The 27,717-nt window shown below is 42.8% G+C and overlaps 1 protein-coding gene across 3 annotated transcripts; it reads right to left on the reverse strand.

The window, feature by feature from the left end:
- Positions 1–1,756: 1,756 nt before the first annotated feature.
- On the reverse strand, positions 1,757–27,717 carry LOC124033381 (leucine zipper putative tumor suppressor 1-like). 3 transcript variants are annotated; one of them, XM_046345406.1, is made up of 5 exons: positions 27,229–27,717; positions 10,934–11,406; positions 4,890–5,732; positions 4,466–4,660; positions 1,757–4,246 (listed from the first exon to the last, which is right to left on the reverse strand). In XM_046345406.1, exons 2-5 carry the CDS (start codon positions 11,282–11,284, stop codon positions 3,749–3,751), a joined length of 1,887 nt encoding a protein of 628 aa, XP_046201362.1. In that variant the 5' UTR covers positions 11,285–11,406; positions 27,229–27,717; the 3' UTR covers positions 1,757–3,748. The 3 variants fall into 3 exon arrangements, with proteins under 3 accessions (XP_046201362.1, XP_046201363.1, XP_046201364.1); XM_046345407.1 differs by lacking the exon at positions 27,229–27,717 and adding an exon at positions 12,589–12,681; XM_046345408.1 differs by lacking the exon at positions 10,934–11,406.

The raw sequence follows: 27,717 nt of genomic DNA on the forward strand, positions 1-27,717 counted from the left end.
TTGTTATGATATTCAGTCCATTTTACACTTCAACACCCCACCCCTAGATGTCATCAGCAACCAGGTCACATGCTGAGTTCTGCCAGCAAGTTAAGGCGATAAATGAGATGATTGCTCACACACAACATTGACTTGAAATTTAAATCACACTGTAACACTAAACTTCCGCGATACAGATTAAATAGAGCCCACAAACGTCAATGAACAAACGGTTTGGTCTGGACGACTAGAATCAAGACTGAGCTAGCCGTGGACCTGTCCAATTTCACTTGGTTATTATACATCTGTAAAACAGCTAGTTGTTCTATGACCAGTGCCTTTCTTTTGTATGTTGCACATGTGCCTCTGCCTGCTAATTTATTCAAACCTCTTTGTGCTTGAATGTTAGCCAGCCATCCAGCTGTCCAATTACTGACAAAGGCTGGAATGCCTCTATAGGTCTGAGAAAAGCTACGTTCCCATTTTCTAACCTTCATGGTGTCATGTTGGAAAAAAGGATTGAAAACCTCCATGTGATAGCAGAAGATGCCAGAAGGGCAATGCAAACACAAACGGCTGGGATTAAACAATACGAGGAAGAGAAAATGTTTAATATATCAAGTAGCCAAATCATTTTACAGTGATAGAGATGTTATGAAAAGCCACACTGTTGATTTTGTAGTGTACATCTATTTATATACATATATCTATCTATACATCTATATTTATTGTCAGATTTGAAAAACATGTCTCTGTGTATATATCATAAATATACCAATAGATAGAATTTGTTTTCAAGTGATCAGCTCCAAAGCTAAGTTTTACATCTTTGAGATATCATTACCAGTGTGACTTTCTCAGTGTACAGTCGTGGACAAAAGTTGAGTATGACACAAATATACATTTTCACAAAGTCTGCTGCCTCAGTTTGTATGATGGCAATTTGCATATACTCCAGAATGTTATGAAGAGTGATCAGATGAATTGCAATTAATTGCAAAGACCGTCTTTGCCATGCAAAAGGAACCGAATCCCCAAAAAGCATTTCCACTACATTTCAGCCCTGCCACAAAAGGACCAGCTGACATCATGTCATTGATTCTCTCTTTAACACAGGTGTGAGTGTTGACGAGGACACGGCTGGAGATCACTCTGTCATGATGATTGAGTTCAAATAACAGACTGGAAGCTTCAAAAGGAGGGTGGTGCTTGGAATCATTGTTCTTCCTCTGTCAGCCATGGTTACCTGCAAGGAAACACGTGTCATCATTGTTTTGCACAAAAAGGGGTTCACAGGCAAGGATATTGCTGCCAGTAAGATTGCACCTAAAATCAACCATTTATCGGATCATCAAGAACTTGAACGAGAGCGGTTCAATTGTTGTGAAGAAGGCTTCAGGGTACCCAAGAAAGTCCAGCAAGCACCAGGACCGTCTCCTGAAGTTGATTCAGCTGCGGGATCGGGGCACCACCAGTACAGACTACAGTACAGACTAGCTTGCTTAGGAATGGCAGCAGGCTGGTGTGAGTGCATCTGTACGCAGTGAGGCGAAGACTTTTGGAGGATGGCCTGGTGTGAAGAAGGGCAGCTGAGAAGCCACTCCTCTCCAGGAAAAACATCAGGGACAGACTGATATTCTGCAAAAGGTACAGGGATTGGACTGCTGAGGACTGGGGTAAAGTCATTTTCTCTGATGAATCCCCTTTCCGATTGTTTGGAGCATCCAGAAAAAAGCTTGTCCGGAGAAGACAAGGGGAGCGCTACCAACAGTCCTGTGTCATGCCAACAGTAAAGCATCCCGAGACCATTCATGTGTGGGGTTGCTTCTCAGCCAAGGGAGTGGGCTCACTCATAATCTTGCTTAAGAACACAGCCATGAGTAAAGAATGGTACCAACACGTCCTCCTAGAGCAACTTCTCTCAACCATCCAGGAACAGTTTGGTGACGAACAATGCCTTTTCCAGCATGATGGAGCACCTTTCCATAAGGCAAAAGTGATAACTAAGTGGCTCGGGGAACAAAACATTGATATTTTGGGTCCATGGCCAGGAAACTCCCCAGACCTTAATCCCGTTGAGAACTTGTGGTCAATCCTGAAGAGGCGGGTGAACAAATAAAAACCCACAAATTCTGACAAACTCCAAGCATTTATTATGTAAGAATGGTCTGCCATCCTTCAGGATGTGGCCCAGAAGTTAACTGACAGCATGCCAGGACGGATTGCAGAGGGCTTGAAAAAGAAGGGTCAACACTACAAATATTGACTCTTTGCATCAACTTCATGCAATTGTCAATAAAAGCCTTTGACACTTATGAAATGTTTGTAATTATACTTCAGTATTCCATAGTAACATTTGACAAAAATATCTAAAGACACTGAAGCAGCAAACTTTGTGAAAATTAATATTTGTGTCATTCTCAAAACTTTTGGCCACGACTGTAGTGTGGGATGCACTTTGACAATCATGTTCTAACCCCTCTTAAAATGGAAGTGTATAGTTCCTTTCAACACTAATCACTACCACTTTTGTATCCTTTATATCAATAAATAATATGAATGATTATTCACAAAATATACAGTACATCCAGTGCTTTGACACTTAAAAGGTAGACGCGGCTACAGTATATGTTTACCACAAAGAGCAAGCGACTTCCAACAAAAACAAAGACTGTGTGAAGCGAGAGGCTGCACGCCTCCGCATTTGTTGCCATGCAGCTACTGTATTATGTTACAGGACAGATATGTGAACTCCCATACACATGTGCAGATGCCAGTATCTGTGTTGGTGCTGACGAGGGCAGCCTCTTGCCTCATTGTCTCTGCAATATCTCTGGCCATAGTGGTGATCGTGATCAAAAAGGTTAAATAAAAACACATCACATCATATTGCTGTGTCTCAGTGGTTGTTGTGGAGCTTACAACATCTTATGTAGGACTTGACACATACAGAAAGAATGCCCCAACTCACTACAATGCTAGGAAACTTCTCAAGAGGAATAACCATTTCATAGGCTTTTTAGACTACTGTCAATTGAACATTATAAGGTGGTTTCATTATGGGGTGGTTTCCTGGAAATAGATTACGCCTAGTCCTGGAATAAAAAGCAGGCTCAATGGAGAATGTTCATCAAAAAATATTTTAAATCTGTTTCCGGGAAACCACACTTATGGATAACAAAAGCTTAAAGGACCATCTGGAGTTGCTACATCCATTTTCGGACTAAATTGATGATATAGCCATTGAATTTGAAATTATATAACTCATAAATGCTTAAAGAGCTTAGTTCAACTCTCTTACCTCAGTATAACCTATAATGTTTGTATACAAAGACAATGTAAACAAACACTGTATAGCTTCAAAACACAGTTAAATCTATAATTTTGATCTCATGGATGATCAGCCATTGCATCCATAGCTCTGTCTATGAATTTGAGTGTAGTTATAGTTCTCAAGCCCCAACCCATTAGCTGTTTTGTTATTTGTTATTGTTTGAACTCCGGATGTGCCCTTTATAGCCTGCTTTACACAGTCACAGAAAATGAAGGATTTTTATTAAAGAAGATCCAAACCTGACCGCAATTCTATCCTATCCTGCAGCAGTATGTTAGCCAACTTGATTATCACGAAAATGCTGTCCCTGCCAAGGGAGCAATAGCTAATCTGTGTTTTGGCCAGATATAACAAATTATGTGTTTCATATGACTGTTTAATAACCCTGTTAGAACATTTGAGCATCGTTATTACTATTCTCTGTGGGTTTCTCCCTCACATTTCTGTGGCGATAATATCCTCATAGTGTAACCCTGAGCTGTGGATGTCCACGTCAAACTCCGATCGACTCTCCAACTCTGCTGTGAGCTCCTGCAGGATCCTCTTCAGGTCTTGGTTCTTCTTGTGCATCTGCAGATAGTTGAGCTGAAGCTGCTTCTGGTACTTGATAACTCTGTCCTTCTCCCTGTTCCACGTCTGTCTCTCGTGCTCAAAGCTGTTCGACAGCCTCTCCTGAGTCTCTCTCTCTTCCCTGAGCTCCACTTTCAGTTTCTTCACCTCTCTCTGGAGGGAGTCAGTGCTCATGCTCCCTCCAGTGCCCCCACTCTGGTCTGACCTCTCCTGGGTCTCCAGTTTGGCCTTTTGCTGCTGCCTATGTTCTTTTGCCAGGGCCAGGTCCTTTTTCATTTCATTGATGTCTGTCTCCAGTATGTCCACCTTTGCTCTTAGTAGATCAGCCTCGTTCTTCTTGCGCTGGAGCTCATTTTGGCATACCTGGGGTGGAATATATGAATTGTGTCATTATCAAATGCATTTTTCTATTGAACATGGAGGTCAAGTAGATAAGGGCCTAGGTTTAGCATTGTCACTCACTCTTAAATGCAATTTACATTGGCTCACCACTAGTGTAGCGGCTAAAAATCAGTAAAGAAATATATTCTGTTTGCATATCATACTTCCTCTGATTTTCTTTTAAGAAAAATGATGTTGTACCTCCACATCCACACTGCGAGAGCGTATCTTTTCCTCTTGCAATTTGTTCTGCTTTTCCAGTGCCTCCATTTTGGACCGGGTCTCCTTCAGCGAGGCCTTGAGGCTGACGATGTCATTCAGCTTGTGAGTGACACAAGCCTGAGAGTCCCTGAGTTGTTGCTTCAGCAGTGAGATCTCCCCAGCCTTTTGGCATACCTAATAATAAATGGAAAGGGTAAAAACTGTGTTGAACTAGTGGTTGCTTTTGTCCAATACATTTTTGAAATGACATAGACCCGGGTGTTCAGTAGCTATAACTCGTTTATCCTAGTGACCTGACCAGAAAATACAATGAGCCCTAGTCATAGTCTACAATTAGCCCTGGTAAGACCATATGGACCATATGGTCAAAACTCCTGGCTCATGACACCTGCTGGCCACATACCTCCCACTGTGTCTCCTCTAAGGTGGGGTCTAGTTGGTTCTTCTCCATCTCAAACGACATCAGTTTGACCTCTATCAGGTCCTTCTCCTGGGTCATCTGGACCAGCTCGTCCTGGAGCCTCTGGTTGTCCTGCTGCAGCTGGCTGACCTTCAGCTGCAAGGCCTGGTGGTTCTTCACGGCCCTCTGGGAGACCTGCCTGAGCTTGGTGGAGCACCTCTGCTTCAGGCCCTCCATCTCCTCAACACAATACCTCTGCTTCTCCTCAAACAGCTGGCACGTGTCCACCTCTTTCTCCTCAAAGCTCACCTGTAGCTCCTGCAGCTCTGTCTCACTCTCCAGCAGCCTCTGCTCCAGCAGCTCAATTAGGGACTCATCTGTGGAGATGGGTGAGCGATTACAGCCCCCCATCTCCTCCAAGAGAGGGCTGGGCTGCTGAGGTGAGGGGAGGGAGATGGTGTCCCTGTTAGCCTTCGCTGCCCCTCCATTGCTTAGACCTGCGACCCTGGCACTGGCACTTATTCCATTCCCGTTGGTCCATGTAGAGAGGGGGGGCTGCTGGGGATGGGTCATGCCATGGGCTGTGCCTCCTGCACACTGAGTCAGTGGGCCTGTGGAAGCACTGTGGCTCCCACTGGTGCTGTGAGTTGGCAGGCTGGACATGGAATCCTGCCCAGAGTCTGAGAGGGTCCCTGAAAATGTGTCCTGTTGGGGCTCCTGGGAGTCTCTGGTTCTCTCTGGGGGACTAAGGAGGTGGGTGAGGTTGTTGTGAGTCTCTGTGGAAGAGGTGCTCCTGGGGATGACTGGCTTGAAGGCTGTGGGCCGGATCAAAGCCTTGTCCATATTCTAGAGGTAGAGGAAGGAGATGGAACAAATTAAGTCGATTAGATAACATGTTGGTCTGGAGAACCAATGGAGATGTTCATGTAAGCAAATAATACTGCCAATGACTAATCCATCATTTAGTGCCTGGGGGGAACATATTATATCCACCCAGAAATGTGAGATTTGTACATGTAAACATGCAATGTATAAATATACAGAATACATGAAACTGTCATGAAAGATATGTAACATAAGATATTTCTGTACTGTCTGTACTGTCTGGAAACACCACTAGTTATACCCAACCTCCTCCTCCACCTTGTTGTACTGCCTGAGAAAATATGAAAAGCCCTACTCTGTGATAATAATCACTTAGAGTCGATTGGTGCTTCAATTTAAGTAACATAATTTTAAAAAATCCCCATAACATAGAGATATCTGTTTGTTGGCTTTGGATGCATCTCAATCCACCGCATCCGCCTGTCGCACTTCCGCATCCATGGTGAAAGTTGACAAAGTTAGAGCGCTGTTTGTCAGAACAAAAGACATCTTCTCACAAAAACGTCTGTAGCGTAGGAACGGTTTGACCTACAAAACTATGATGACCCCTCCATGGAAAGGGGAGACTCTCACAAACATGAGTGTCACAGGACTCATCTGAAGGTAACCGGTACCGGGTTTAAAAATGAATGGAGGTATGAAGTTAGTTTTGTGCCAACCCCAAAAAAGGGTTTAAATATATGTTAAAAAAATACAAAAAATATTATCTGATCTTTCTTCTATCTCCTAGATATAGGACAGACACATTTCAAAACCTGAAATGATTATGATTTATTTTTGAACTGTTTATGTGTTTATGACAATTTATGAATGTGTTATACAATGTGTTTCTCTGGGCTGTAATAGTAAAGGCCAAATTCAATATTTAATATTTTTTTTATACTTAAAGGGGTCCTAAAATAAAAAATAATGTAGTTAAATGATCCATACTATGACCACCTTAATACAATTCCATATGTCATCTTAGAACGCTAAGATTTACAGGGGTTAATAATGTGTGGCACTTTTAAAGTGTGAGAGGTAGGCTTGTGGAATCCTGTCCAGCTTTGGGAGACTAGTCAAGTATCATATCACCTCCACCCTACCTGATACCCTAGACCCACTCCAAATTGGTCCACTGATGATGGAATCGCCATCACACTGCACACTGCCCTATCCCATCTGGACAAGAGGAATACCTATGTAAGAATGCTGTTCATTGACTACAGCTCAGCATTTAACACCATAGTACCCTCCAAACTCATTATTAAGCTCGTTACCCTGGGTCTCGACCCCGCCCTGTGCAACTGGGTCCTGGACTTCCTGATGGGCCGCCCCCCATCTCCACCCCGCTGATCCTCAACACTGGAACCCCACAAGGGTGCGTTCTCAGCCCTCTCCTGTACTCCCTGGTCACCCATGACTGTGTGGCCATGCACGCATCCAACTCAATCATCAAGTTTGCAGACGACACTACAGCGGTAGGCTTGATTACCAACAACGACGAGACTGCCTACAGGGAGGAGGTGAGGGCCCTCGGAGTGTGGGATCAGGAAAATAACCTCTCACTCAACATCAAAAAAACAAAAGGAGATGATCGTGGACTTCAGGAAACAGCAGAGGGAGCACCACCCCATCCACATCGACGGGACAGTACTGCAAAAGATGGAAAGATTTAAGTTCCTCGGTGTACACTTCACGGACAAACTGAAATGGTCCACACACACAGACAGTGTGTTGAAAAAGGCGCAGCAGCGCCTCTTCAACCCCAGGTAGCTGAAGAAATTTGGCTTGTCACCTAAAACCCAAACAAACTTTTACAGATGCACAATCAAGAGCATCCTGTTGGGCTATATCACTGCCTGGTATGGCAACTGCACCGCCCTCAACCGCAAGGCTCTCCAGTGGGTAGTGCGGACTGCACAATGCTTCACCGGGGGCAAACTGCCTGCCCACCAGGACACCTACAGCACCTGATGTCACAGGAAGACCAAAAAGATCATCAAGCTCAACAACCACCCGAGCCACTGCCTGTTCACCCCGCTATCATCCAGAAGGCGAGGTCAGTACAGATGCATCAAGCTGGGACCAAGAGACTGAAAAACAGCTTCTATCTCAAGACCATCAGACTGTTAAACAGCCACCACTAACAATAACGCCACTTTAATAATGTTTACGTATCCTACATTACTCATCTCATATGTACAGTGGGGAGAACAAGTATTTGATACACTGCCAATTTTGCAGGTTTTTCTACTTGCAAAGCATGTAGAGGTCTGTAATTTTTTAAATCATAGGTACACTTTAACTGTGAGAGACGGAATCTAAAACAAAAATGTGGAAAATCACATTGTAGGATTTTTAAGTAATTCATTTGCATTTTATTGCATGACATAAGTATTTGATACAGAAAAGCAGAACTTAATATTTGGTACAGAAACCTTTGTTTGCAATTACAGAGATCATACGTTTCCTGTAGTTCTTGACCAGGCTTGCACACACTGCAGCAGGAATTTTGGCCCACTCCTCCATACAGACCTTCTCCAGATCCTTCAGCTTTCGGGGCTGTCACTGGGCAATACGGACTTTCAGCTCCCTCCAAATATGTTCTATTGGGTTCAGGCCTGGAGACTGGCTAGGCCACTCCAGGACCTTGAGATGCTTCTTACGGAGCCACTCCCTAGTTGCCTTGGCTGTGTGTTTCAGGTCGTTGTCATGCTGGAAGACCCAGCCACGACCCATTTTCAGTGCTCTTACTGAGGGAAGGAGGTTGTTTGCCAAGATCTCGCGAAACATGGCCCCATCCATCCTCCCCTCATTACGGTGCAGTCGTCCTGTCCCCTTTGCAGAAAAGCATCCCCACCTCCATACTTGACGGTTGGGATGGTGTTCTTGGGGTTGTACTCATCCTTCTTCTGCCTCCAAACACGGCGAGTGGAGTTTAAACCAAAAAGCTCTATTTTTGTCTCATCAGACCACATGACCTTCTCCCATTCCTCCTCTGGATCATCCAGATGGTCATTGGCAAACTTCAGACAGGCCTGGACATGCGCTGGCTTGAGCAGGGGGACCTTGCGTGCGCTGCAGGATTTCAATCCATGACGGCGTAGTGTGTTACTAATGGTTTTCTTTGAGACTGTAGCCTCCCACGAGGTGAGATCTTGCATGGAGCCCCAGACCGAGGGTGATTGACCGTCATCTGGAGCGTCTTCCATTTTCTAATAATTGTGCCAAAAGCTGTTGCCTTCTCACCAAGCTGCTTGCCTATTGTCCTGTAGCCCATCCCAGCCTTGTGCAGGTCTACAATTTTATCCCTGATGTCTTTACACGGCTCTCTGGTCTTGGCCATTGTGGAGAGGTTGGAGTCTGTTTGATTGAGTATGTGGACAGGTGTCCTTTATACAGGAAACAAGTTCAAACAGGTGCAGTTAATACAGGTAAAGAGTGGAGAACAGGAGGGTTTCTTAAAGAAAAACTAACAGGTCTGTGAGAGACGGAATTCGTATTGGTTTGTAGGTGACCAAATACTTATGTCATGCAATAAAATGCAAATTAATTACTTAAAAATCATACGTGATTTTCTGGATTTTTTTTATTAGATTCCGTCTCTCACAGTTGAAGTGTACCTATGATAAAAATTGCAGACCTCTACATGCTTTGTAAGTAGGAAAACCTGCAAAATCGGCAGTGTATCAAATACTTGTTCTCCCCACTGTATATACTGTATTCTATACCATCTACTGCATCTTGCCTATGGCGCACGGCCATCGCTGATCTATATATTTATATGTACAAATTCTTATTCATCCTTTTACAGTTGTGTGTATAAGGTAGTTTTTGTGAATTTGTTAGATTTCTTGTTAGATATTACTGCATTTTCGGAACTAGAAGCACAAGCATTTTGTAACACTCACATTAACATTTAGTACCCATGTGTATGTGACCAATAAAATGTGATTTGATTTATTCAGAGAACAGGGTTTGCATAAGAACATCACTGATGACATCTTACAAAATATCAAGCCATTGCAATATTTACTGTGATTTTCATTAATAGAATATAGCCTACCCATTCGTTCTTGAAGAATATAACTTATAATGCCTTCTTGAGCGCACAATCATAAGGCTATATAAGGTTATTTTACACAATTGCTTGTTTTTGCTGTCATTTTAGTCTTTGTTAACAAATACGGTATAGTTTCAAAATGTTTACAATTGTTATTTCAATCTCTTGGACTTTCAGTCCTTTTACCTAGCTATGTCTATGGCTTTGAGTGTGGTTACGTGCTGCTGCAGTTAGGCTAAAAAAACTAACTCAGAATTGGGGCTTTAGTCATCAACCCTGGAGATGGTTCAAAACAGACTGGACAACACAAGGCTTGGTGCTTCAACAGAGGTAATGTGGTTGTTTGCTATAGTACCTACTGTGCTTTTCTGATCTTGTGTTTGACGTTGTCTTACTGGTTATTAATTATACCCACTGGCTCCAGGTCATCTACAAGTCCATGCTAGGTAAAGCTCCGACTTATCTCAGTTCACTGGTCACGATGGCAACACCCATCCGTAGCACGCGCTCCAGCAGGTGTATCTCACTGATCATCCCTAAAGCCAACATCTCATTTGGCCGCCTTTCGTTCCAGTTCTCTGCTGCACGTGACTGGAACGAATTGCAAAAATCGCTGAAGTTGGAGATTTTTATCTCCCTCACCAACTTCAAACATCTGCTATCTGAGCAGTTAACCGATCGCTGCAGCTGTACATAGTCTATCGGCAAATAGCCCACCCATTTTTACCTACCTCATCCCCATACTGTTTTTATTTATTTACTTTTCTGCTCTTTTGCACACCAATATCTCTACCTGTACATGACCATCTGATCATTTATCACTCCAGTGTTAATCTGCAAAATTGTAATTATTCGCCTACCTCATGCCTTTTGCACACAATGTATATAGACTCCACTTTTTTTTCTTCCTATTGTGTTATTGACTTGTTAATTGTTTACTCCATGTGTAACTCTGTGTTGTCTGCTTACACTGCTATTGCTTTATCTTGGCCAGGTCGCAGTTGCAAATGAGAACCTGTTCTCAACTAGCCTACCTGGTTAAATAAAGGTGAAATAATTTTTTTTAAAATACAACACAGGCATATTCAAAATGATGTTGAGCAAGTCAGAGTCTCACCTTCTCCAGTTTTCCAGACATAGGCAGCAGTTTAGGTGTCTCTCTACCGTCTGGTTCCATATCAGTAGAATGTCCCTCTCCTACACGATCTTCTGTTGGGACGCCTCTGCGGTGAGTCATCCGCGACTTCTGGCTCACCTTTAAGTAAAATAAGTCCTCACTTCTGCCTGCCTGAGAGATGTCTTTAGTGGTGTGGTTGGAAGACCCCTGAGCAAAGCTGTACTTCAGTAGGCCATCCAGGCTCCGGCCCGTTTTCCGGGGATGGCCTGCCTTCTTTAGTTTGTACTCCGTGGCCTGACGGTGCTTGCTGTGGAGACTGGGACCTGAGATGAAGCTGCTGACACTTCCCATGGTCTCTGGGCATAGGTGAGGGCAGAAGAGATGTCCTGGCAGCTTTAACGTAAGCTATTGAAGAGGTACTGGGAATGGGTGTTATACTCTTGACCCCAGGTCGGTATTGTCAATGTTTCCATCTGCAGGGAAGACATTTTGATTTCAGATGTTTTGTTAATGTTGTATTTTGTGAATGTAACTTTATTCTATAAAGGGATTTATTTTCTGCAACAACCATACTGTAGACCGTCGGTAGGCCACCCTGTTCCTGGAGTGCCACTGGTACTGCAGGAATTTGTTCCAACAAGGCACCACACCTAACAAATTGAGCTAATTGATCAGTTCAATGATTGCCTAAATTCAACACACCTGGTCTTCCAGGTCGGTTAAATCAAAAACATAAAGTACCTGCTGCCCTCCAGGACCAGGGTGGCCTACCCCTGCTATAGACGTACCCTCTCTTCCTCACCCCTGCCCTGGGAGATACAAGGTCCCAGATGTTGCCAACCATGGTCTCTAATCCTCTAGGGAACAGACCTATAGTGTATTTTCAGTTCACACTAGTTACTAATAAGCAGAGGTCTCCGAAGTGAATGATATTGCCTTTGGGCTCCCCAACCACCTGGTGTCCTTTCTTTAAGCATAATGTCCACAGGAACAAAAGCATGGTTTCAAAGGGCCAACTATAATAGTCCCATTAAGTAGTACGTAGCTGACGGCTAATCTGTTGCAAATCATTATTTCCACAGTGTGGCTGGCCTGAAAGACATGCATAGCTGTCACTGTTAATGCTCTTCATGATCAGAGTATTGTGCAAGTGCAGTTGTTTTGATTGAATAAGGAGCGTTAGTTTTGCACTGTTTGTCGCTCAGGAGGACATGAAAAGATTGACAAAACATGCGCCTCTTTTGCTCATCTTATGTTTTCATAGAAAATGCAATAATAGCTATGTGGACCAGGACTAGAATCACAATGGACAGAGAATACAGCCACTTGGCCACTATCCAGTACAGCATGTAAGAAAGAAACATATATTTAGCTTAATTCAGGATGAGGATACATTCTACATGATTGTACTGTTTGGCATTGTTCCCTTACAATGCACAAATAATAGCTAATCATAATCTAGATGTATACCTGTTCAAGTACAGAACAAATGCCAGATGCCACATGTAAACAATCTTTGACATCGTTCTTCTCCCCTCCCCCCTGCTGTCTGTCTGGTTGATGTATCTCAACTAATTCTCTCACAATCCCTTTCAAATTCTAGAATTCGCCACCAGAATTCATCACAAGACTAGAAAATATTCACATTGACTTACTGCCACGGAAAAGCATCCATCTAGCAGACTAACGCGCTGCAATCGTCCAGTCCTGGAAATACCACGTAGCTGTGTTTGTGTGTCTGAGTGTGTCTGAATGAACCAATCATGCAGTGAACACATCACCACGCCAAGAGGGTACCATTCTGAGGGGGTGGGTCTTCCTTTACTGACATGTAAATTCAGCAAGGCAGGAGATGGGACCTTGGAAGCCCCCCCAGGGGATGGGGTGTACAACATGTGCTCCTTTTACACCGGCACACGCCGCTCAAGTGATTAACTCCTTTCCTCACAATGGATTCTTTGCACTCCCAAACTCGCTCTGCCCCTTTTCTCCATCAACTGACTGTGTAATAACCTCCCCTCCCCTCTCTGTTCCTCCCCTCCACTCTCTGTTCCTCCCCTCCCTTCTGCCCTGCACCCACTCTGAACAAACACCTCTCTGGCTGAAGAGAAAGATCCCTCTCTTTCTTTGTCTCCTGAAGTGTGCCAGTCTTTGTGTGGACTCTTGTCTGGTAGTTGATGTACTCCTATTAAACAGACAACACCATATTTGAGTGTAAAATATATGACTACACTTTAGAATAAATGGCAAATGGTGCAGTGGGAAAAAGTGGGAAAAGTACCCAATTGTCATACTTGAGTAAAATTAAAGATACCTTAATAGAAAATGACTCAAGTAAAAGTCACCCAGAAAAATACTACTTGAGTAAAAGTCAAATAAAAGTATTTGGTTTTAAGTATAGTTAAGTATCAAACGTAAATGTAATTGTTAAAATATACTTACGTTTTAAAAGTAAAAGTATAAGTAATTTTTAATTCCTTATATTAAGCAAACCAGACGGCACGGTTTTCATGTTTTTTTAAATTTAAGAATAGCCAGGGGCTATCTTCAACACTCAGACATCCTTTACAAATGAAACATGTGTGTTTAGTGAGTCCACCAGATCAGAGGCAGTAGGGATGACCAGGGATGTTCTCTTGATAAGTGCGGGAATTTGAGTATTTGACTGTCCTGCTATGTACTTTTGGATGTCAGGGAAAATGTATGAAGTAAAAAGTACATTATTTTCAATACTTTACACCACTGGTGCTGCTGCTGAGGACTTTAAGCGGCTTTGAGTCGCATTCAGTGCTGCTATATCAGTTTAAGCTCGCCCACATTCTCAGCCTCTGTAGAAGTAAGCCCTTGTTTTAGACAAGCAGTCTAAATTGTTTCCACCTTTTAACATAAAAACCTAACATAAAAACCTACAATGTTCACAGATGGACCCTTATTGATTTAAGGATATCCATTCCAAGTGCTCTGCATTAGCAGTAGGGCAATATTTCCTTAAATATGTGGTTAATTGCACTCATTTTACATTGACTATCATAGTTATTTAAGATAATGTATGTGCACTGTCTCCACTAAACCTATCAGAGGCTCTTCTTGTATTTAGGAAAATGTTGTAATTTCATCAAGATTAAGCCTACATCATCGAAATGTATATAGATTATAAACATCCATCTGACCTTCAAGCCTTCTAGGATCACCATGATTAAGGTTTTCAGTCACTGGAGAACGATTGGGGTGGGTGGGGGTTTTGTGGCGACACTGAGAGTGGGGTTTGAAGGGAGTGATCTCTTTGAGTGAGTGTGTGTAGTGGGAAGAAGGGTTGCTGCTGGTTCCCCCAATCCCCAGCTGACCTGCCTGACACAAAGCCCTGCCACACAGAGGACCAGCTGGCACTCAGACACCCACAGTGACACACGTAGCCAATCCATTACCTCATAGAGGCTAGAGCAGGGTCATAAAGGACAGGATTTATACCTAAAATAAAATAAAATGTTATGTGTCACATGCGCCGAATACAACAGGTGAAATGCTTACTGACAAGCCCTTAACCAGCAATGCAGTTCAAGAAACAGAGTCAAGAAAATATTTGCTAAATAAACTAAAGTAAAAAATAGAAAGCAACACAATAAAATAACAATAACGAGGCTATATACAGGGTTAGTCGAGGTCATTTGTACATGTAGGTAAAGTGACCATGCATAGATAATAAACAGCGAGTAGCATCAATGCAAAAACAAAATTGTGTGTGGGGGGGTTTCCTGAGGGGGAAAAGGCGTTGTCGTGCCCTCTTCACGACTGTCTTGATATATTTTGACCATGATAGTTTTCCAATACAGCCCCGTTGATGTGAATGGGGGTGTGTTTGGCCCTCCTTTTCCTGTGGTCCACAATCAGCTCCTTTGTCTTGCTCATGTTGAGGGAGAGGTTGTTGTCCTGGCACCACACCACCAGGTCTCTGACCTCCTCCTCTCATCGTTGTTGCTGATCAGGTCTACCAACGTTGTGTCGTCAGCAAACTTAATGATGGTGTTGAAGTGTATGCTTGGTCACGCAGTCATGGGTGAAAAGGGAATAGAGGAGGGGACTAAGCGCACACCCCTGAGGGGATCAGCGTGGCATATGTGTTGTTGCCTACCCTTACCACCTAGGGACAGCCCGTTAGGAAGTCCAGGATCCAGTTGCAGAGGGAGGTTTTTAGTCCCAGGGTCCTTAGCTTAGTGATAAACTGAGCTAAGCACCACCGTGCTTTGTGGACACTATGATGTTGAACGCTGAGCTGTATGTAGTTAATGAACAGCATTCTCACATAGGTGTTCCTTTTGTCCAGGTGGCAAAGGACAGTGTGGAGTGCAATGGAGATTCCGTCATCTGTAGATCTGTTGGGGCGGTATTTTATTTATTATTTTTTTATTTCACCTTTATTTAACCAGGTAGGAAAGTTGAGAACAAATTCTCATTTACAATTGCGACCTGGCCAAGATAAGGCAAAGCAGTTCGACAGATACAACGACACAGAGTTACACATGGAGTAAAACAAACATGCAGTCAATAATACAGTATAAACAAGTCTATATACAATGTGAGCAAATTAGGTGAGAAGGGAGGTAAAGGCAAAAAAAGGCCATGGTGGCAAAGTAAATACAATATAGCAAGTAAAACACTGGAATGGTAGTTTTGCAATGGAAGAATGTGCAAAGTAGAAGTAAAAATAATGGGGTGCAAAGGAGCAAAATAAATAAATAAATTAAATACAGTTGGGAAAGAGGTAGTTGTTTGGGCTAAATTATAGGTGGGCTATGTACAGGTGCAGTAATCTGTAAGATGCTCTGACAGTTGGTGCTTAAAGCTAGTGAGGGAGATAAGTGTTTCCAGTTTCAGAGATTTTTGTAGTTCGTTCCAGTCATTGGCAGCAGAGAACTGGAAGGTGGAGCGGCCAAAGAAAGAATTGGTTTTGGGGGTGACTAGAGAGATATACCTGCTGGAGCGTGTGCTACAGGTGGGAGATGCTATGGTGACCAGCGAGCTGAGATAAGGGGGGACTTTACCTAGCAGGGTCTTGTAGATGACATGGAGCCAGTGGGTTTGGCGACGAGTATGAAGCGAGGGCCAGCCAACGAGAGCATACAGGTCGCAATGGTGGGTAGTATATGGGGCTTTGGTGACAAAACAGATTGCACTGTGATAGACTGCATCCAATTTGTTGAGTAGGGTATTGGAGGCTATTTTGTAAATGACATCGCCAAAGTCGAGGATTGGTAGGATGGTCAGTTTTACAAGGGTATGTTTGGCAGCATGAGTGAAGGAGTAGTGATGTTGGACAGGCGGGTAGGTGCAGGTAGCGATCGGTTGAAGAGCATGCATTTAGTTTTACTTGTATTTAAGAGCAATTGGATGCAACGGAAGGAGAGTTGTATGGCATTGAAGCTTGCCTGGAGGGTAGTTAACACAGTGTCCAAAGAAGGGCCGGAAGTATACAGAATGGTGTCGTCTGCGTAGAGGTGGATCAGGGACTCACCAGCAGCAAGAGCGACCTCATTGATGTATACAGAGAAGAGAGTCGGTCCAAGAATTGAACCCTGTGGCACCCCCATAGAGACTGCCAGAGGTCCGGACAGCAGACCCTCCGATTTGACACACTGAACTCTATTAGAGAAGTAGTTGGTGAACCAGGCGAGGCAATCATTTGAGAAACCAAGGCTGTCGAGTCTGCCGATGAGGATGTGGTGGTTGACAGATTCGAAAGCCTTGGCCAGATCAATGAATACGGCTGCACAGTAATGTTTCTTATCGATGGCGGTTAGGATATCGTTTAGGACCTTGAGCGTGGCTGAGGTGCACCCATGACCAGCTCTGAAACCAGATTGCATAGCAGAGAAGGTATGGTGAGATTCGAAATGGCGGTAATCTGTTTGTTGACTTGGCTTTCGAAGACCTTAGAAAGGCATGGTAGGATAGATATAGGTCTGTAGCAATTTGGGTCAAGAGTGTCCCCCCCTTTGAAGAGGGGGATGACCGCAGCTGCTTTCCAATCTTTGGGAATCTCAGACGACACGAAAGAGAGGTTGAACAGGCTAGTAATAGGGGTGGCAACAATTTCGGCAGATAATTTTAGAAAGAAAGGGTCCAGATCGTCTAGCCCGGCTGATTTGTAGGGGTCCAGATTTTTCAGCTCTTTCAGAACATCAGCTGAATGGATTTGGGAGAAGGAGAAATGGGGAAGGCTTGGGTGAGTTGCTGTTGGGGGTGCAGTGCTGTTGACCGGGGTAGGAGTAGCCAGGTGGAAAGCATGGCCAGCCGTAGAAAAATGCTTTATTGAAATTCTCAATTATGGTGGATTTATCAGTGGTGACAGTGTTTCCTATCTTCAGTGCAGTGGGCAGCTGGGAGGAGGTGTTCTTATTCTCCATGGACTTTACAGTATCCCAGAACTTTTTTGAGTTAGTGTTGCAGGAAGCAAATTTCTGCTTGAAAAACTAGCCTTGGCTTTTCTAACTGCCTGTGTATAACGGTTTCAAGCTTCCCGGAACAGCTGCATATCACGGGGGCTGTTCGATGCTAATGCAGAACGCCATAGGATGTTTTTGTGTTGGTTAAGGGCAGTCAGGTCTGGGGAGAACCAAGGGCTATATCTGTTCCTGGTTCTAAATTTCTTGAATGGGGCATGTTTATTTAAGATGGTTAGGAAGGCATTTAAAAAAAAAATCCAGGCATCCTCTACTGACGAGATGAGATCAATATCCTTCCAGGATACCCCGGCCAGGTCGATTAGAAAGGCCTGCTCGCTGAAGTGTTTCAGGGAGCGTTTTACAGTGATGAGTGGAGGTCGTTTGACCGCTGACCCATTACGGATGCAGGCAATGAGGCAGTGATCGCTGAGATCTTGGTTGAAGACAGCAGAGGTGTATTTAGAGGGGAAGTTGGTTAGGATGATATCTATGAGGGTGCCCGTGTTTAAGGCTTTGGGGGGGGGTACCTGGTAGGTTCATTGATAATTTGAGTGAGATTGATGGCATCAAGTTTAGATTGTAGGATGGCTGTGGTGTTAAGCATGTTCCAGTTTAGGTCGCCTAGCAGCACGAGCTCTGAAGATAGATGGGGGGCAATCAGTTCACATATGGTGTCCAGAGCACAGCTGGGGGCAGAGGGTGGTCTATAGCAGGCGGCAACGGTGAGAGACTTGTTTTTAGAGAGGTGGATTTTTAAAAGTAGAAGTTCAAATTGTTTGGGTACAGACCTGGATAGTAGGACAGAACTCTGCGGGCTATCTTTGCAGTAGATTGCAACACTGCCCCCTTTGGCAGTTCTATCTTGTCTGAAAATGTTGTAATTTGGAATTAAAATTTCAGAATTTTTGGTGGTCTTCCTAAGCCAGGATTCAGACACAGCTAGAACATCCGGGTTGGCAGAGTGTGCTAAAGCAGTGAATAGAACAAACTTAGGGGGGAGGCTTCTAATGTTAACATGCATGAAACCAAGGCTATTACGGTTACAGAAGTCATCAAAAGAGAGTGCCTGGGGAATAGGAGTGGAGCTAGGCACTGCAGGGCCTGGATTCACCTCTACATCGCCAGAGGAACATAGGAAGAGAAGAATAAGGGTACGGCTAAAAGCAATAAGAATTGGTCGTCTAGAACATCTGGAACAGAGAGTAAAAGGAGGTTTCTGGGGGCGATAAAATAGCATCAAGGTATAATGTACAGACAAAGGTATGATAGGATGTGAATACAGTGGAGGTAAACCTAGGTATTGAGTGATGAAGAGAGAGATATTGTCTCTAGAAACATCATTGAAACCAGGAGATGTCATTGCATGTGTGGGTGGTGGAACTAATAAATTGGATAAGGTATAGTGAGCAGGACTAAAGGCTCTACAGTGAAATAAGCCAATAAACACTAACCAGAACAGCAATGGACAAGACATATTGACATTAAGGAGAGGCATCCTTAGTCGAGTGATCAAAAGAGTCCAGTGAGTGGAGTGGTTGGTTTGGGGGGTCACGGCGATTTAGACAGCTAGCCAGGACATCGGTAGCAAGCTAGCATAGGATGGAGGTCTGTTGTTAGCCACCTCTTGCGTTCCGTCAGTAGATTAGTGGGGTTCCGTGTGGTAGAGGGGATTAGTCCAAATCACACAACAACAACAACAACAACAAAAAAAACAATAGATATAGTTATAGAGGCCCAAGAAGAAACATAATAATAATAAAAATAAATAAATTGTCCGATTGTCTATTCTGAGAGCAGCCGGTAAGACAGCTAACGGTTAGCAGGCCGCAGATGGGCGTTCAGGTAACGTCGCGACGGAGGAGCCAGTCGGATCTCCTTCGGGTAGATAACGTCGGCAGTCCAGTTGTGAAGGCCCGGTGGGGCTCCGCGTAGGCAGTAAAAACAGGTCCGGATAGGTGACTCCAGCCCAGGAGTGATTGACGGAGCTCAGGAGTGATTGACAGAGCTGGCTAGCTCCGGAGTAATTGATGTTTGCTCCGGAATCGACGAGAGCAGATAGACACACGGATAGCAGCTAGCTAGCTGTGAGATCCGGGAATGAATGTCCAGAGAGCAGTTGAAATCCAAGGACATGGAGAGAAAAATTGGTCCGGCATGTTCCGTTCCGAGCCGCGCTGCGCCGTACAAAACTGGCGATAGATTTTCGAGCTAAAGGATAGCTGATGACCACAAACCGTGGTTAGCTGAATACTAACGATTTGCCAGTAAAGAAGCTAACTAGCTTCTGAACTAGCTTCTGATTAGCTTCCAGCTAGCTCCTGGCTAGCTTCTGGTTAGTTTCTTGCTAGCTTCTTGGAGTTTCTGGCTAGCTTCTGGCTAGCTTCTTGGAGGATTGCAGATTTGAGGTAAATAATACTTATTTATAAATATATATATATATGTATGCGAATTGGAGTGGGTCTTGGGTTTCCGGGATGACGGTGTTGATATGAGCCATGACCAGCCTTTCAAAGCACTTCATGGCTATTGACGTGAATGCTATGGGGAGGTCTCACAAGGAACGTGCTGCTGGGCTCTACTGTACCTCAATAGCCACAGGGCCAGATGGCACTTCTTAGAAGTACCATCTCGATATGGTCAATATTTAAAGAGTTACATGTGTTTTCTATTGGGGTCGCAATGTGCACATGCACATGTCTAGATACAACTAGGTAAAAATGTCTATTTCATGATAACATCAAGAAGTTTTGTCAAGTTTCGTCATACAGTTGAAGTCGGAAGTTTACATACACCTTAGCCAAATACATTTAAACTCAGATTTTCACAGTTCCTGACATTTAATCCGAGTAAAAGTTCCCTGTCTTAGGCCAGTTAGAATCAAAACTTTATTTTAAGAATGTGAAATGTCAGAATAATAGTAGAGAGAATGATTTATTTCAGCTTTATTTATTTCATCACATTCCCAGTGGGTCAGAAGTTTACATACACTCAATTAGTATTTGGTAGCATTGCCTTTAAAACTTTGGTCAAACGTCTCAGGTAGCCTTCCACAAGCTTCCCACAATAAGTTGGGTGAATTTTGGCCCATTCCTCCTGACAGAGCGGGTGTAACTGAGTCAGGTTTGTAGGCCTCCATGCTCGCACACACTTTTTCAGGTCTGCCCACAAATTTTCCATAGGATTGAGTTCAGGGCTTTGTGATGTGCCACTCCAATACCTTGACTTTGTTGTCCTTAAGCCATTTTGCCACAACTTTGGAAGTATGCTTGGGGTCATTGTCCATTTGGAAGACCAATTTGCTTTAACTTCCTGACTGACATCTAGAGATGTTGCTTCAATATATCCACATAATTTTCCTACCCCATGATGCCATCTATTTTGTGAAGTGCACCAGTCCCTCCTGCAGCAAAGCACCCCCACAACATGATGCTGCCACCCACGTGTTTCACGGTTGGGTATGGTGTTCTTTGGCTTGCAAGCCTCCCCCTTTTTCCTCCAAACATAACGATGGTCATTATGACCAAACAGTTCTATTTTTGTTTCATCAGACCAGAGGACATTTCTCCAAAATGTACAATCCTTGTCCCCATTTGCAGTTGCAAACCGTAGTCTGTCTTTTTTTATGGAGGTTTTGGAGCAGTGGCTTCTTCCTTGCTGGTTATGTTGATACTGTGGATATAGATCCTGTTGTACCTGTTTCCTCCAGCATCTTCACAAGGTCCTTTGCTGTTGTTCTGGGATTGATTTGCACCTTTCGCACCAAAGTATGTTCATCTCCAGGAGACAGAACGTGTCTCCGTCCTAAGTGGTATGACGGCTTTGTGGTCCCATGGTGTTTATACTTGCGTACTATTGTTTGTACAGATGAATGTGGTACCTTCAGGTGTTTGGAAATTGCTCCCAAGTATGAGCCAGACTTGTATAGGTCTACAATTTTTTTCTGAGGTCTTGGCTGATTTCTTTTGATTTTCCCATGATGTCAAGCAAAGAGGCACCAAGTTTAACGGTAGACCTTGCAATAAATCCACAGGTACACCTACAATTCACTCAAATTATGTCAATTAGCCTATCAGAAGCTTCTAAAGCCATGACATCATTTTCTGGACATTTCCAAGCTGTTTAAAGGCACAGTCAACTTAGTGCATGTAAACTTCTGACCCACTGGAATTGTGATGCAGTGAATTGTAAGTGAAATCATCTGTCTGTAAATAATTATTGGAATTTTTTTTTGTGTCATGCACAAAGTAGATGTCCTAACCGACTTGCCAAAACTATAGTTTGTTAACAAGAAATTTGTGGAGTGGTTGAAAAATGAACTTTAAACCTGTTTGGGATAGAGGGCAGCATTTTCATGTTTGGATGTAAAGCATGTCCAGGGTAAACTGCCTGCTACTCAGGTCCAGTTGCTAATATATGCATATTATTAGTAGATCTTGATGTAAAACACTCTGAAGTTTCTAAAACTGTTTGAATGATGTCTGTGAGTATAACTAAACTCATATGGCAGGCAAAACCTGAGAAAAATCCAACCAGGAAATGGGAAATCTGAGGTTTGTAGTTTTTCAACTCATTGCCCATCGAATATACAGTGTCTATCGGGTCAAATTGCACTTCCCAATGCTTCCACTAGATGTCAACAGTCTTTAGAGTTTGGATTTGTGAACTGAACGCGCTAACAAAAGGAGGCATTTGGACATAAATTATGGACTTTATCGAACAAATCAAACATTTATTGTGGAACTGGGATTCCTGGGAGTGCATTCTGATAAAGATCATCAAAGGTATGTGAATATTTATAACGCTATTTATGACTTCTGTTGACTCCAACATGGCGGATATCTGTATGGCTTGATTTGTCTGAGCGTCGTACTCAGATTATTACATGGTTTGCTTTTTCCGTAAAGTTTTTTTGAAATCGGACACAGCGGTTGCATTAAGGAGAAGTATACCTCTAATTCTTTGCAAAGCACTTGTATCTTATATTAAAGTTTATGATGACTATTTCTGTAAATTGATGTGGCTCTCTGCAAAATCACCGAATATTTTGGAAGCAAAACATTATTGAACATAACGTGCCAATGTAAACTGAGATTTTTGGATATAAATATGCACTTTATCAAACAAAACATACATGCATTGTGTTACATGAAGTCCTACGAGTGTCATCTGATGAAGATCATCAAAGGTTAGTGATTAATTTTATCTCTATTTCTGCTTTTTGTGACTCCTCTCTTTGGCTGGAAAAATGGCTGTGTGTGTTTTTGTGACATGGCTCTGACCTAACATAATCATATGTTGTGCTTTCGCTGTAAAGCCTTTTTGAAATCAGACACGATGAGTAGATTAACAAGAAGTTAAGCTTTAATTTGGTGTATTGCACTTGTGAATGTATAAAAGTTACATATAAAAAAAAAATTGGAATATCGCGCACTGCCTTTTCAGTGGAATGTTGTCGAGACCATAAGAAGTTTTAATGACTTCAACCTTAGTGTATGTAAACTTCCGACTTCAACTGTATTTTTGTTATTAATAACTTATATCATGTATTGAAAACACCAGTCTGACTTGCTGTCCCCTCGTGGCACGTAGACTGTGAATTGGGAGAGGAGACAAGATGATCAACATTTTTAGCCTAAGGTCCTCTCAGTCATGACAAAGCCATTATGCTTAGCTCACATAAAGGGTGAGTGTGTGTGTGTGTGTGTGTGTGTGTGTGTGTGTGTGTGTGTGTGTGTGTGTGTGTGTGTGTGTGTGTGTGTGTGTGTGTGTGTGTGTGTGTGTGTGTGTGTGTGTGTGTGTGTGTGTGTGTGTGTGTGTGTGTGTGTGTGTGTGTGTGTGTGTGTGTGTGTGTGTGTGTGTGTGTGTGTGTGTGAGCCATCGAAAAGGGTAGTACATGACAGAAAAAGCATTTCCAGTGTGTGATGAGGTGAATAATTGAACATGAAGGACCCGTCTCTCTCGCTGTGTAGCCTGTCAAGGATCCCCTGACATCGCTTGACATCGTCAGGGGTGGCAGGTAGCCTAGTGGTTAGAGCATTTGGCCAGTAGCCAAAATGTTGCTGGATTGAATCCCTGAGCTGACAAGGTGAAAATCCGTTGTTCTATCCCTGAACAAGGCAGTTAACCCACTGTTTCCCGGTAGACTGTCAATGTAAATATGAATTTGTTCTTAACTGACTTGTCTAGATATACAAAATAATCTGTTATTCATCGTGTAGAAAGTATGAGTAATCTTCTGTAAAATTAGACTGTACTTAGAATGATGTGGGAGGCAAGCATCTATCTTTCACTCTCCCTCGTTTTCCCCTGCTATCCGTCCATCCAGGTTCTGCATGCACTAGTGTGATGTCTCCTCCTTAGAGCATACAATGGGATCTAATTGGATGATCCACTTAGTATATTACTGAGGAGGCTGTGAGTAAATGACCCCTTAGCACTGAAGAGTGAATCGCACATACTTACTGCCACTGAGGGAAGAGTGAGTGTCTGTGTGTGTGACATCAATCAAAATGTCAACTTTATGTTTGAATATGAGGTTGCATGATTTAGCTGCTGGTGGGTATTTTGTAGGCTACCCTAAGTGTCTTTCAATCAATCATTTTGAGTGGTTGAGGAAAGGGCTTTGTGTGGATGGGGGGCAAGGTTAAATGAGTGTTGTGATGAAGTGAGCACACACTATACTCATTAATTCAGCACTATTGTTTTTCATTGAGACAAGAATAGCCAGGCCCATTTTAATGGAGACCTATCTCTGAAATTAGAATGCTTCCCTGAAATGATTTCGACACTCTGAAATTAGACATTAGACTGACAAACAATCAACTTTTAGAGAGGGGGATGTCCATTCTATTCATTGTATTTCTGGGCTGCCTGCTATTTACATTATTAAAGGCATTTGCATAAGCCTAGCAGCTTGGCTCCAAGCAAGGACAAACATGTCTTTAATTGAGTTCAAATGGTACCCTTTACCCTTTAATGACCATGCCGCCAAACGACAAGTGCTAAAGGCTTTATGTTTTTTTTATATACATTTCCTTATTGAGCCACGTCATCCACATTCTACATTGATGATTGTTCTCTGATGGCTGAACACTTAATGTTAATGGAAGTGCCTGGAATCTATCCAAAAATCGTTTTAGAGAGTTGTGTGTGTCGTCCGTTAGATGCTACAGATCAGTAGCCACTCCGTAATCATGAAATATTTACTTCTTAGGCTTTTATCTCTGAGTTGGACTAAAAATGAAATGACAGTGAAAATGTATGGCAGCAAATATTATTATTTTTAGAATTTGCATCATGCCCATGGGCCATGGCCAATTTGAGCTTCAATCTTTTTTTGATTTGTTTTTTTCAGACTAACCTGCATCTAAAACTGAAACTGCAGTGACCCGTTCCACTTGCGACAGAAAACAAAAAAGGAAGTAGGATTTTAAAGTAAGTAAAAGTATCTCTAGGTATCTCTCTCTTTCAATAATGTAGAACCACAGACTGAAAGCTTGTGAACCCAAAACAAGCTGAGGCCCCTTTTAAGACAAGAAGTGACAGGAGTGTCTACTGAGATGCATTAGAGGAGGAGTACATTTAGCTCCAAACTTTAAAGAGCATTGGCCATGCTAGGTAGAAAGTTCTATATTGTTGGGGATGGTGTTACACTGGCTTAAACTCAAAGCCTTGAATCAGGGGGCAGAATACCCTGTGACAGAGCTGTTAGGTTTGAAGTAGAGCCAGGCCTCTTATCTGGACCAGCCATTAGTTACACAGAAGCCGTGGTTTCACCTTGCGTTAACAGGTGGTTGTCCTCATCTGATTAAGATGATCCGATCATTATCTGATCGGGATTTGTTGCATCTACACATTACTTAAAATGTGTTTCTTATCTGCCCACTGCGTCCGCATTGTGACCAAATTCCCTGGTCCCTCCCTGTATGCAAATGATTCCAACCTGTCTTAGACCTCTTGGTATGACACAAGCTGTTTAAATCAACAGAAAATAGCACACTTGTATAGTCAATAGTTTTATACTCTCATCATTACAGCCTACTTTTGTTATCAAACTATTTAAGACTGGGTGTATATAGTCCCGATAACCTTGACCGTGACCTAATTCGCTATGATAATTCAATAATTCGGAACCTCAAAATGATAAACACTGGTGTAACATGAAGCCCAGAGCTTTGGGAGCCAACTCTCCCCCAGATGTTGGACTCCCCATACAGCATGTTAAGAAGTTAACATTTTTTCTGGACAATTCTATAACATACCATTTACATCTGAAATACAATAAGTTGTCCTTTAAAAAGGTCCAATAAGTTGTCCTTTAAAAAGGTCCAATCCAGCCATTTGTATACCAATATCAAATCATTTCTGGGTAACAATTAAGTACCCTACTGTGATTTTTAAAATTAAAATGGCTTCTTTCAACAAAAATAGTTTCTCACCAAATAGCAATTTCTCAAGCAATAATTTTGTTAGGACTGTGGGGAGGGGGAAAGCTGTGGTTTGATATTCTTATTGACCAAAAATCCATCCCACAAAACATGTTGAAATTTCAGGAGGACTTTTCAAACAGCTCTTACACTAAAATGGAACTATCATTATTTTCACAGTATGGAATTATATTTAAAATACAGGTAAATCACAGTTTTACTGCACTGGGACTTCAACTAGTGTTCAAGGTTAACATTGGCTGTTGCTTGTGCAGCCGACATTTGAGGACTTAATGTACTTTCTGTTCTGACTTTTAAAGAAATAAATATATGCATATTTGGGGGTGGGGCATCAATGTTGTGTTTTCATTCGCTGTGCTAAAACTATAGCAATAGCAATAGCATCCCTACATTAGCATTGCTGAATCACGCCTTATATACACATGCTGTATTTGGGTATCTGGGCCAGTTATTTTGAGAGCTTCATTAGCAGATTTTAATGGTTAGTATGAAGACACTGCAGATGGAATATAAGAAAAGACTGTGCTGCTTTCCAAAGCCTGTCATCTCCAGTTTCTCTACACCCACACATCTTACTGTATCCATTTTTATTCCCAGCATAAAGCTGCACGATAATGCATGGCTGAACATGTCTGTGCAGGTGCCCTGTTTATCCAATATCTAATCTTGCCACCAGACCCTGGATTTAAACCTGGCTGCAGGTTTCAACAAGTAATGTTCCCAGATGTCACAATGGTTTGACGTTATGGCAGTGTACACTAATCTCCTTGTTTGATGTACACTGGGGTGGTAGGTTGTCGGTTAAGAGAATAAGGATCCATTTCTGTGTCATGAATTGTGTCTAATGAATAAGTGATTTGATTTATTTTAATTTTATTGTCTTGCATTTTCCAGATAGAAATACAGTTTATAGATTTAGTACAGCAAACACAGATGCCCCCTGCTGTAAACTGTGTCATTTGCTGATTCTTCTATTCACTATCAAAAGCTGTAGTATGTAACATTTTATTGCTACATATTATATTGATAGTTGTGGTTTCAACAACAGGACTTGATAGTGTTTAGAGGCAGTAGAAAGCTGACACCTCAGTCATGACCAAGGTGCATGTACTCCAGAGAGTTGTTCTTTAGAAAACAAGCTAAACACCTGCACTAAAAGGATCAACTTTTCAACTCTTTAATTGTTAAAATACATGTTCTTCTTCAATCATGGACTGCAAAACATCTCCTCTGCTTACAGTAAAGAATTGCCGAATCAGAACACATCCAAATGCTCGACTTCTTTCCAATGCCTTTCTATGACTTCCTAGCATGTTTGCCCTGGGCTAGTCAATATGATCTACTTGTAGCCCATCACATCCAGTTTAGCAGCCATAACATGTTGAGCCTGAGCCCTAAGGGGACCTACCTCCATTACTGAGTGCTGTGCTGCTTTCCTGGGTCTGACTCTTCCCTGTAGAGGATGGCTAGCGCTGGTGTGGTGGGAAACACAGGCGCAATGTTTCCTTTGGTGTTTATGTTTCTTTGTCCTCTCAGCCTGTATTAGTCTCTCCGTACTGTGTGTTCACTTCATCCCATCGACCAGGAAGTGAACACTGTCATCCTCCTACAGAAACACACTATTTTGCTTTCTCCCTTTTTTCCTTCTCGTTTACCTTGTTTTCTCCCACTCTCTCACTACCACTCACTCTACCTCTTTCTTGCTCCCTCCTCCTTTCTTTTCCTCTCACTCTCCTTTCATCCTATCTCTGGAGCGATATGTCTCCCACTCTGCTTTCTTTACCTACCTACCTACCTACCTCTCCCTCTCTCTCTCTCCTATCTCTCTCTCTCTCCTTCTCTCTCCTTCTCACACTCTCTCTCTCTCTCTCTCCTTCTCTCTCTCTCTCCTCTCTCT

This window comes from Oncorhynchus gorbuscha, linkage group LG04 (assembly GCF_021184085.1).
Source record: "Oncorhynchus gorbuscha isolate QuinsamMale2020 ecotype Even-year linkage group LG04, OgorEven_v1.0, whole genome shotgun sequence".
NCBI lineage: Eukaryota > Metazoa > Chordata > Actinopteri > Salmoniformes > Salmonidae > Oncorhynchus > Oncorhynchus gorbuscha.

Coding starts and splice junctions, on each gene's coding strand:
- LOC124033381 (XM_046345406.1), bottom strand. CDS start 11,284: ATGGGAAGTGTCAGCAGCTTCATCTCAGGTCCCAGTCTCCACAGCAAG. Junction 5,733..10,933: donor TGTCTGGAAAACTGGAGAAG/GTGAGACTCTGA, acceptor CTCTACCTCTAG/AATATGGACAAGGCTTTGAT. Junction 4,661..4,889: donor TAGAGGAGACACAGTGGGAG/GTATGTGGCCAG, acceptor ATTTATTATTAG/GTATGCCAAAAGGCTGGGGA.